At 41.8% G+C, this 12839-nt stretch overlaps 1 protein-coding gene across 1 annotated transcript in view; it reads right to left on the reverse strand.

Moving 5' to 3' along the window:
• ADGRL3 (adhesion G protein-coupled receptor L3) overlaps positions 1-12839 on the reverse strand; it is a 961109-nt gene that overhangs the window by 473761 nt on the left and 474509 nt on the right. Inside the window, exon 13 of the mRNA XM_056570909.1 lies at positions 11962-12084. Within this exon, the coding sequence (XP_056426884.1) occupies positions 11962-12084 (123 nt within the window). The remainder of the gene's footprint in view (positions 1-11961; positions 12085-12839) is intronic.

The raw sequence follows: 12839 nt of genomic DNA on the forward strand, positions 1-12839 counted from the left end.
CCTCTTATTATCTTCAGAAAAAATGTCACCATAGGAGAAAAATTTAAGAGGTTGAAAAATAAGACAGAACCCCCTACACCGGGTTCTAGTTGGTTAACCAAGCACTCCATAAAGGGGTATTCCAGGCAAAACCTTTTTTTATATATATTAACTGGCTCTGGAAAGTTAAACAGATTTGTAAATTACTTCTATTAAAAAATCTTAATCCTTCCAATAGTTATTAGCTTCTGAAATTTTCTGTCTAACTGCTCAATGATGATGTCTCGTCCCGGGATCTGTGCATGATGGGAGAATATCCCCATAGGAACTGCACAGCTCCTGGGACGTGAGTCATCAAAGAGCAGTTAGACAGAAAACAACAACTCAACTTCAGAAGCTAGTAACTATTGGAAGGATTAAGATTTTTTAATAGAAGTAATTTACAAATCTGTTTAACTTTCTGGAGCCAGTTGATATATAAAAAAAAGTTTTGGCCTGGAATACCCCTTTAAAGGGAAATCCTCCCTGTAGATCTTGCCTACATTGTACACATATGCTAGGGCGGAACACTATGCTGGGAGGTTTTTACCATCAAGTTAACAAACTGATTACTTCTAGATCTACATTTCTACATTGCAGATCTACATTTATGGTGTATGCTTTGGTTTGCCCCTGTGGCAGGTTCTATGTGGGCAAGACCATCAGGCAGCTCCAGGTCCGCTTCGAGGAACATGTTCGTTCCATCCAGACCGGAAATTCCCACGTTGTCGGTTGGAGGGATGCCTCTGACGTTTAGGAAACTTTTTGCTATTCCATCTGAACATCTGAGCTGAGTCGTAATCAGTTTTATCCCTCATGAATTTCTCCCTCTTACACTCTTTAATCTCCACTTGGGTGATCATCAGTTTCTTCTCTAGTTTTTTTAAGAAAGTGGAAGCTGCGGGCTCACTAACCCGAGTACGGTATTCTGTTTTCGTTTTGCAGAGCTCGGTAGTGATGGTGTTATATTCAGCTAGACTCTTTCTAAGTACTGTATCGGTGAGTCTGGTGGCATGGTCCAAATGGGTGTGCTCCCATTCTAGTAGGAAGTCCGGGTCGTCCTGATACTGGGAAGGCTTTGTATACCCGTAAAGCTTTAGGGGACCGGGCTTGGAAAGAGTACTGCCCCTCCATAATGGATGAGATTGCGGCAGAGTCCTGCTACAAAGGGAAGTGTAATGGATCGCAAGGCTTCATGCCACAGGCAATATTGGCTAGAACGACCATAATGAGCACAGTTCTTTTTTATAGGTATTACACATAGGCCTGTGTCTGGAACGCTTCTATCACAGTTTTTTAGTTTTTGTTTATGTTTTCATTATCAGGTGATACTTTTGTATACCAGGTTGCCCGGCAACTGCAGAGTGCCACCTCTATGAATTGGGAGAGGACGCTCACAGCTGCCATTCCGGCTAGAGGAAGTGTGCAAGCCGCATGAAACAACTTGTTCCGGTCAGCCCTGTCCTCCACCACACCTCCCCCGCCTGATATCTTCTCGACTTGAATGAACAGACATGCCTGGTGAGTGTCGCCTTGTTTCACTTCTTTGCTTTGTTGGATTATATTCGTAGTATTGGTTGTGATAGCATAAATGCATTTATATTGAGTGGATCTTTTCAAATATGTCATAAACACTCATTGCTTTACAACAACAAGGTGCTGAGAGAGTTCCCAGTAGTTGTTTTTGTGTAAGAAAAAGCACATCATATCCATATGTTTGTCTAATTCTATGGGTCCTAGCTAGAAACATACAGTCCATAGTGAAAAGTATTCGTCCCCCTTGAACTTTTCGACCTTTTGCCACATTTCAGGCTTCAAACATAAAGATATAAAACTGTAATTTTTTGTGAAGAATCAACAACAAGTGGGACACAATCATGAAGTGGAAAGAAATTTATTGGATATTTCAAACTTTTTTAACAAATAAAAAACTGAAAAATTGGGTGTGCAAAATGATTCAGCCCCCCTTAAGTTAATACTTTGTAGCGCCACCTTTTTCTGCGATTACAGCTGTAAGTCGCCTGGGGTATGTCTCTATAATTTTTGCCCATTCCTCCTTGCAAAACAGCTCGAGCTCAGGGAGGTTGGATGGAGAGCGTTTGTGAACAGCAGTTTTCAGTTCTTTCCACAGATTCTTGATTGGATTCAGGTCTGGACTTTGACTTGGCCATTCTAACACCTGGATATGTTTATTTGTGAACAATTCCATTGTAGATTTTGCTTTATGTTTTGGATCATTGTCTTGTTGGAAGACAAATCTCCGTCACAGTCTCAGGTCTTTGGCAGACTCTGGAGACTCTGAACTTCTGGAGAGAGTTTGCTGCACTGAACGTAAAGGGGCTGAATAATTTTGCACGCCCAATTTTTCAGTTTTTTTTTATTTCTTAACAAAGTTTGAAATATTCAATAAATTTTGTTCCACTTCTTGATTGTGTCCCACTCTTCTTCACAAAAAATTACAGTTTTATATCTTTATGTTTGAAGCCTGAAATGTGGCAAAAGGTCGAAAAGTTCAAGGGGGCCGAATACTTTCACTATGCACTGTACTTTATCAATCAGACATCAGCTATACACAAAATGTGTTGATAGCTTTCTTTAGAGACCACATTCCTCCTTATTTAACAATATATTGTTGGCATTTAAAATTGAAACCCTTTAGGTCCTTAACGCACTTCTGAATGATTTCTTGATGAAGAGTGCCACCTAAAGGAGCTGGTAGACACTGTCCCGCGGGGTTGTCTGTCTTTCTACTGGTCTACCAGGGGGCGTATTTATTAGATAGCATAAAAAGCTAAATTGGTCAGCACATCCCACACAACTATTATATATAACAAGAAGAGAAGGTGCAAGATGCTGCGGCTGACATAGAAACAAGAGGATTACAGTAAGACACTGCTGGCGCAAAGCTATATATTTTTCTCTATAGCAGTATTGCAATGTAAAATGTGTTATATTTCACATATGTTCTTGCCATTTGAGAGAGTGATTGACTTGGGAAGACAGGGTGCACACCTTGTCTAACTCTAACGGGTAGCGATTCCAAAATCCTTAAAACATCTGATTGGAGAGGGCAAAGGTGCCAAATGGCCCAATAGACTGCCTCTGCAGTCGCTGACATGTGCCCTGACATCTTCATTATTGACCTGATGGACACTGGGTGAGGTATTGAGTCAAGGACATCCGAGTAGAGTCTATTATAATACCCCAAAACTTTCTGGATATGGCTAGAACCAGCTCACTATCCAACCTAACTGGTGGAGAAAAGTAAAAGAACGCTGAAGATGAGATGCAGAATTTCTGCAGAGGTGGTTTTTTAGAAGCCAATTGTGTAAATATGGAATGATTTCCAGGCCTTCTAGTCTTAAAGGAGTACTTTGAAGCGTTGGACCCTTTGACTTTTTAAAGTGTTGGAACCGATATAAGATCAATATACAAGACAAGCCGCAGACCATCACATCGGGGAACAAAAATAAGCTAAATGTGACCACAGCATATAAAGTATTGATTACTGTGGAAATGAGAGGATTTGATGCATGTAATGATCATCACAATCCTAAGTCCACAAGTGATACTGTGCGTCTGTGATATAGACACTGACTATGCTTGAAGATAATGCGGCTGACCTTAATATAATTGGTCTATAAGTCCTGGGCAAGACTAATGTGAATGGAAGTCTAAATAGATTCCAGAAAATGCACCAATAAGGGTACAATAGTTGTGTAATGTGAATTATGTCTTTATCAATGGAATAAGTTTAAAGCACTAAAAAACGCACTGATGATGGTTACAAGAATGTGCGGTATAAACTATGCCTTTAAATATGATAAATTGACATTTATTGCGGTAGATGGATATCAGTAGACTGAATGTCTTGGATTGGGGTGAACCATATATTATGACTGCTGAATACAAGAATTATAAGTCTCTGCAATAGTATATATTCACATATGAAGATTAGTACCGTAAATATTTAAAATATACTTAATGGTGCATATTAGAGAATGTGAACGTGTTTGGATTCATATTGGATATCGCTGACCACTGCGCATATATATTTGAATAATACTAATCTGCAGTAATATGGAAATGGAATACGCCTAAAAACTCACTGTCGTCACCGAAGATCCATAAAATTACCTCGACACAAGTACATGAAATATATGGACTTTATTGCCTAGGATAGAAATTGTTTTGTCCACATTAATCCTTGTCTAATCTATATCAAGTGGAATAGGAGCTTACCCAGTCCATATTCACTATCGCAGCTGTATATACAAACTAGTGTGTATAGGGATTGATAATAATACATCCACTATCCCACACACGATTACAAGAGAATAAGAAGAGAACAGTGGTATTCCTTATGGATTTATGCAGAGGAATATGTCGTCTAATGGACTTTTTTTGAGTACGGCTCTAGACAATTTTTGTGAATTGCTGGCGCAATAATCTTAATATTTTGATATTTTTTCACCTTTTTATTTTTTTAAGTAAAATAAAAGTTATATTTTAGAGGTTCCCGATTGGTCAATACTCTTTGGATATGTCACATGAACCCAAGATAACAGACAAAATGCTCCAGATAACAGCCGGAGGTTGGAACATGTCAATGGAACAGAGCGATAACAGTGCCCTAACTTACTTAAACATATACCGTATTTTTCGCCGTATAAGATGCACTTTTTCTTCCCCAAAACTGGGGGGGAAAAGTTGGTGCGTCTTATACGGCGAATACATACCTATCGGGTCGGTCCCTGCAACCATCAACGGCCGAGACCCGCGGCTAATACAGGATATCACCGATCGCGGTGATGCCCTGTATTAACCATTCAGACGCGGCGATCAAAGCTGACCACCGCATCTGAAGCGAAAGTGACACTAACCCAGCTGCTCAGTCGGGCTGTTCGGGACCGCTGCGGTGAAATTGCAGCGTCTCGAACAGCTTACAGGACACCGGGAGGGACCTTACCTGCCTCCTCGGTGTCTGCTACATGCCGGGATCCCCTGCATGGCGGTGTTCTCCTTCGACACCATCACGTCGTCGCGCACGCCGTCCCGTCATCCAATAGGAGCGGCCTGCATAGCGACGTGATGAAGGCGACGTGATGACGGAGAGTGTGGATCCCGGGGAAGAAGACGTCCGGAGCATCGGGGACACCCCAGGGACGCGGCGCCAGCGATGGAGCGACATCCAGGGCAGCGGTGACGGGTCTGGAGCGGCGGGGACACGTGAGTATTACCTCCTATCCTGTGGTCTTCAACCTGCGGACCTCCAGATGTTGCAAAACTACAACTCCCAGCATGCCCGGACAGCCAGAATCTTTTTTTTCTAGATTTTGCACCTTTAAAATTGGGTGCGTCTTATTTGCCGGTGCGTCCTATAGGGCGAAAAATACGGTAAGTGATAAATGACAAAAGAGAAGCCTCTACCCAGAAGTTGACTCAGCCGTTAGGGAGTTGAAGCCAAGATGGAATTCTGGATGTACAACTTGGCACTACTGAACCCATAGCGCCTACCAGAATGGTACTACCAGGGTGCGCATGGATAAAGAAGGTAACCTAGGTGACCGAGATAGGAAATGTTGGAGAAGTGCTAGGTATAGACAAAAGGTCCAATGAGTCTGTTAGATTGAGAAGTGGTTAAAACATGGATGTTAGTAGGTATTTAGATAGGTAGTGCCAGAAGTGTCCCATGCTACACATATAAGTAAATCCTATTGAACCATACATTGATGCCATACATAAAGTGACAACGGAAAGACCCACACAGACAATACATAAAAGTATATAAGATCCTTAACCTGAGGTTTCGTGTACCAGTAAGGCAGTATCCTCATACTTGCAGACGTAAAGAAGATGATTACTGCTGCACCCTGAGGCTTATCACAAAAGAAAATATAACATGACCAGCAGGTTACAAAGACCAAAAAGGGCAAATTTCCCACCAACAGGTACACGCGTGAAAAGACATGAACATACACAACAAGAGGCCCAGAAGAACTTACCATTAAGACGTGTACAACTAAGACCACAATCACACGCATAGTAACAAACGTAAGAGGAAGATCGAGATAACAACATGAGACTCGTGGGCTGACAGTGCAATCTGCCTCTGAAAGAATCGTAGGTACCACAGAACGGAAACAATATGAGTTTCGTGGACTGACAGTTCAATCTGCCTCTGAAAGAATCGCATGTAACACAGAACGGAAACAACATGAGGCTCTTGGATTGTCAAGCAATCTGCCTCTAAGGGCCGGTTCACACTACGATTTTGCTATACGGGAACAGGATACGGCTGGGGGGAGCGAAAGCCGGGCACTCCCGTATCCCAGCCAGACCCAGTCCATATGTAATGCATTTCAATGAGCCGACCGGAGTCAAATGGAGACTCCGGGCGGCACATTTTTGCCCCGTATCTGGTTTTCTGACCGGACCTAAAATCGTGGCTTACCACATTGCATGTTATCTATTGCCACTGAGTAGAAACACAAGCAACGTGCAAGTGTGTAGAATGTAGCTGTGACACAGGAAACAGGAAAGTGATGTAAGTACCCTGGATGAAATTAATGAGTGTTATCTTGAATGAACCATATATATATATATATGTATATCTGTACATATATGTATATATATATATATATATATATATATATATAAAACTCAATGTGTGTGTATGTATGTATGTTCCACAATACGTCCAAACGGCTAAAGATATTAACATGAAACTTGGCACACGTTACTTATATGTCAACAACAAACATAGGATAGGTGATTTAACCCTTACTCATTTGCAAGGGTCGGGTTTTTGTTTAAAGTCCCATACAAGTCTATAGGAAATATATGTTACTGCATAACTTCCAAACGGCTGGAGATATTTCGATAATACTTGGTCACATGTTACTTATATGTCCACTTAAAATATAGGATGGTTAATTTAACCCTTAACTACCCCCATTTGTGAGGGTCCCATGCAAATCAATGGGAAATGTATCTTCTCACATAACTTCTGTACGGCTGGAGATATTTGAATACCTGGTACACATATTACAGGTCGGGATATGAGGACCGGATGGGAGGTCGATTTTAGGAGGTCAAGATAGGAGGTCGAGATAGGTGGTCAAGATAGGAAAACGGGATGGTTGGGATAGGAGGTTCGGGATAGGAGGTTCGGGATAGGAGGTCGGGATAGGAGGTCGGGATAGGAGGTCGGGATAGGAGGTTCGGGATAGTAGGTCGGGATAGGAGGTTCGGGATAGGAGGTTCGGGATAGGAGGTCGGGATAGGAGGTCGGGATAGGAGGACGGGATAGGAGGACGGGAAATGAGATCGAGATAGAAGGTCGAGATATGAGAATGGAATATGAGGTCAGTATATGAGGAAGGGATATGAGGATGGGATAGGAGGTCAGGATATATGTAACACTCACATTTAAAAAGACAGGAACCGCGGTGGATGTGGATCCGCTGGACCTGTGTGGCAGATGACTCGGACCGTACCAGGGAGCGGAGTCTAAGGTGCCCCTGGTTTTCACCAGAGCCCGCCGCAAAGCGGGATGGACTTGCTGTGGCAGGCGGCACCCAGGTCGCTACCCCTGGCATGGCTCGACCACACAGGCGGCTAAGGAGATGCGAGGCACAGGAGCGATAAGGCAGCTAGTAGTCTGGATAGCAGAAGGTCAGGGCAGGTGGCACGGTTGCATAGTCAGGACGTAGCAGGAGGTCAAAAGGCAGGCGGCAGAGAAGTAATGTCGGGTAACAAAGCGAAGGATCAGATACACGGCAAGGCAGAAACAGGAATGCTTTCTCTCAGGCTCAAGGCAACAAATATCCGGCAGGGGAGTGAGGAGGGTGGATGAATATATAAATGAGCCAAAGGTGCCCCCTAGGGGATGGGGGCACGCGCACCGGAGCAGTGAGGCAGAGGCTGGGGCGGGAGAAGCACCAGCTGAGTGACGGACTCAGCAGGTAACAGGACCATGCGCTCACGGCCAGCGTGTGCGGCTGGAGTGCATAACTTAACAATATGAGGATGGGATAGGAGGTCGGGATAGGAGGACGGGATATGAGGACGGGATATGAGGTCGAGATATGAGGTCGAGATATGAGGACGGGATATGAGGGCGGGATATGAGGGCGGGATATGAGGGCGGGATATGAGGGCGGGATATGAGGGCGGGATATGGGGTTGGGATATGACAACAATATATATATCGGACGGGATATGAAGTCAAAAGCTTCCTCCTTTGTTGATTTTACTCCCCAACAAGGATTAGAAAGGAAAACCGGGCAACGCCGGGTACTCAGCTAGTGTAATACAGTGGGGATCAAAAGTTTGGGCACCCCAGGTAAAAATTTGTATTAATGTGCTGTGGCAGTGTGGCAAGGAAAGGGTGTATTTCCTTGGCTCACCCTGCAGAAGCTCTCACCTGCTTCTTAGGTAATGAGGCAGGAAGGAAGGGAAGTGTATATGAGATGGAGACTCAGTCTAATCTAGGCTCTTCCTAGGAGACAGCATGTGGGCTGTAGGGAAGAGACAGAGCCTGCTGAGGAGTACACAGCCCGAGCTATGAGAGGCTCAAAGAGACTGCCATGAATTGTGAGTAGAAGGTTGCAGGGGACATACGTTTAACCGGCTGAGGGAAGCTCAGCGGTTGTTAGTCAGGACAAGCTGATCTGTTTAGTCAGTGACCAGACGGTCTAGGATTTTGTTTTGTTCCTGCTTTTTTTGTTTATTTCTTACCCTGCAACCTGTCTAATAAAACTGGCAAGGTGCCAGATTTGCATTATAAGCGTTTGTTTGCTGGTTTATTGAGAAGAAACGCATCCTGTGGCATGGTCCAGGACGATCCCAGAGTTAATCCCCAAGACGGATCGTCACAGTGCATAAAGAAGCCAAGGAAAGATGGAAAAATCTCCAAAAGGCATCAAATTACAGATTAGACATTCTTATAATATGTCAATAAAAGTTAGATTTTATTTCCATCATTTACACTTTCAAAATAACAGAAAACAAAAAAAATGGCGTCTGCAAAAGTTTGGGCACCCTGCAGAATTTATAAAATGCACTGCCCCCTTTGCAAAGCTGAGACCTGCCAGTGTCATGGATTGTTCTCAATCATCATCTGGGAAGACCAGGTGATGTCAATCTCAAAGGTTTTAAATGCCCAGACTCATCTGACCTTGCCCCAACAATCAGCACCATGGGTTCTTCTAAGCAGTTGTCTAGAAATCTGAAACTGAAAATAGTTGACGCTCACAAAGCTGGAGAAGGCTATTAGATGATAGCAAAATGTTTTCAGATGTCAATATCCTCTGTTCGGAATGTAATTAAGAAATGGCAGTCATATGGAACAGTGGAAGTTAAAGCAAGATCTGGAAGACCAAGAAAAATATCAGACAGAACAGCTCGCAGGATTGTAAGAAAAAATTCAAAATCCACGTTTGAGTTGTGGTACACTATTCCACTATTAAGAGATACTTGTACAAATATGGTCTTCATGGAGGAGTCATCAGAAGAAAATCTCTTCTACATCCTCACCACAAAAATCAGCGTTTGAACTTTGCAAATGAACATATAGACAAGCCTGATGCATTTTGAAAACAAGTTCTGTGGACCGATGAGGTTAAAATTGAACTTTTTGGCCGGAATGAGCAAAGGTACGTTTGCAGAAGAATTTAATGAAAAGAACCTCTGTCCAACTGTTAAGCATGGGGTGGATCAATCATGCTTTGGGGTTGTATTGCAGTTCACAGTGGCACAGGGAACATCTCACAAGTAGAAGGAAACATGGATTCAATAAAATTCAGCAAATTTTGGATTATAACTTGATGCCACCTGTGAAAAAGCTGAAGTTAAAGAGAGGATGGCTTCTACAAATGGATAATGATCCTAAACACACCTCGAAATCCACGGGGGATTGCATCAAGAGGCGTAAACTGAAGGTTTTTCCATGGCCCTCACAAACTCCTGACCTCAACATAATTGAAAATCTATGGATAGACCTTAAAAGAGCAGTGCGTGACAGACAGCCCAGAAATCTCAAAGAACTGGAAGACTTTTGCAAGGAAGAATGGGCAAAGATACCTCAAACAAGAATTGAAAGACTCTTGGCTGGTTTCCAAGCAGTACAAGATATTAACTCTGCAGGGTGCCCAAACTTTTGCAGACACCATTTTTTTGTTTTCTGTTATTTCAAAAGTTTAAATGATGGAAATATAATCTAACTTTTCTTGACATATTATAAGAATGTCGAATCTGTAATTTGATGCCTTTTGGAGATTTTTCCATCTTTCCTTGGCTTCTTTATGCACATTAATACAAATTTTTACCTGGGGTGCCTAAACTTTTGATCCCCACTGTAATAAAGTATGCAACTTATATGAATGGTGACATAAAACAGTATAGTAGAGACATATGGTGTATCTATGATAAGTGACATGACCACAGTGACGTAGAACTGTATACTGACAGCAACTTGCATGGTATATACTAAGGGATGTATACGTGGTGTACATATAACAGTAACATAAACACAGTGAATAAATGCACTGGTGATGTATAACCGTACCATGTATAATGACAACTTAAACATGGCCTATAGGTGGATGACATACTGTCTGAGATAGATCTTTATCCAGCATGAAAGAAAGTACCCATGTGGGGACACAGTAGAAGAGTCTCCAGCGAGAGGACAGTACGGAGAGTGGTTGTGAGCATAAAACTGGATTACACCATGTCACATATAACACATAACACTTAGCAGAAATATGGAGCCCCACGCTAAGAGGGCTAAACCTGGAGATTCAGCACCCTGTGTCACTCGTTCAGTCAGCCCAGACACATCCTCCTGCTGAAGTCAATTATCTACAATTGTCTATATATAAGCAACAGCTGTGACCTCCCGACTTTACAGAGACCTGCTACAAGTAAGTGATGGCTACAGATTAAGAGATTGACCTCAGGCTGAAATATGAAAATGACCTCATGGCCAGGGGGCCAGAGCTGGTGCCCTGGAGACTGCAAAGCTACATGTGCTTAATGAATGAGGGTCCATTCTGACCAGACAGCTTATTGCAGGAGCGAGATGTAGCTGCTTCACAGCATGCCGCATAAAAAGTACTGTTATTAATTACCCTACTGCCTGCACCTGCATCATAGTTAAGCTAGCGATCAGTGCCTCTCTGGGACGTATGCAATAAAAACTCCCGCCCAGACTCCTCCCACAAATCAGGTTAACTTAATTAAGTTAACCTTTACAAGTATATACACATCTTATTTTTTGTAGGTGGGAATATGTGCCTTGGAGCTGTGAGTCTGATATTTTAAGGTTTTAACAATGCCCCTAATGTAAACAGTATAGAACATGGCTCCTAAGGCTTATGTGGCTCCTTATCTCACAGCTGGAGTTAGCCTAGAGTTTTAAAGGTGAGGTGACAGGTTAATGGCTCCATACCCTAGGACTGCATTAATCTGGCCTTCAGCAGAAATTTCAGCAATATATGCCTATATAAATACAGAGAGCATAGGGGAAACCTCTTTGTGCCACTAGCTCTTGCATTCTTTTAAATCTCTAAGATGTCCCTTCTCAAAAGTTGACATTTATGTTTATGTGCCAGGTTACCATGAAAAGCCTGGCCTCACACATTATGTGGTGGTTCAATGACGAAATAAAAGCTATACCAGCAGTTTGATGATTAAATTGCTTGCATGGCTTTTATTTTAAATTCACCCCAACCTTATACAATAAACAGCAAAAATAACTTGGGTGCGCCCCGTTCCCATCTTAAACATTTATGGCATAAATACCTCACAAATGTAGGTCTCTATAAAATGTTAGAGTGTCACACACACAAACATATGTGAGTGTTTGTGTAAGCATAACTATAGTTCCTTAAATATTTATTAGTTTTTTTTTTTTAAAGCAATATAATTTGTATTTACCATTGCGTCCATTTTGTCTTAGTGTATTCGAAGAAAGCTGAATAGAGCTACCATATCCAATATTCTGTGGGAAATGGAGATCTTCTAAATTCACATCTGTGCTTAGTCTTGCAACTTCAAGTTCTGTTTATGAAATGGAATAAAAATAGAAAAAGAAAGAAAGTTAATAAACAATTTTTATAATAAAACAGTTTTAGAATATTACTGTAAACTTGATATTGTAAAGAAGGAAACAACATTCACAATTTATTTCACAACACACTTCAGATCATTTACTCACAAAGCAAAGGTTAGATTGTCACAAGACATTCTTAAAGGGGTAATCCAGGAAAAAAACTTTTTTCTTACATATTGTTTTCTGTTTAAGTGCTCTCTGATGACACGTGTCTCGGGAACCGCCCAGTTTAGAAGAGGTTTGCTATGGGGATTTTCTTCTAAACTGGGCGGTTCCCGAGACACGTGTTATCAGAGATCACTTAGACAGAAAAGAACAACTCAACTTCAGAAGCTCATAAATACTGAAAGGATTAAGATTTTATAATAGAAGTAATTTACAAATCTACAAGAGAGAATTTGGGCTCAGGGTAAAGGACCACGTCTCATAATTGAAGTAAATTGATTATTATAATAAATTAATAAATATTAATATTTAACATAACAAGCCAGTTGTGTCCACACATCCTTTACCCTGAGCCCCAATTCTCTCTTGCAAATTAGTAATATTTTTATTCACCTTGGGTATAGGTGTTATTGTTGGGTAGCCCGGGTTGCTATTGGTTACGGTCTGAACAAAGAGCCACACAAATCCTCCTTTTAATTTACAAATCTGTTTAACTTTCTGGAGCCAGTTGATATATAAAAAAAGTTTTTTCCTGGAT

Source organism: Hyla sarda, chromosome 1 (assembly GCF_029499605.1).
Source record: "Hyla sarda isolate aHylSar1 chromosome 1, aHylSar1.hap1, whole genome shotgun sequence".
In the NCBI taxonomy this organism is placed as follows: domain Eukaryota; kingdom Metazoa; phylum Chordata; class Amphibia; order Anura; family Hylidae; genus Hyla; species Hyla sarda.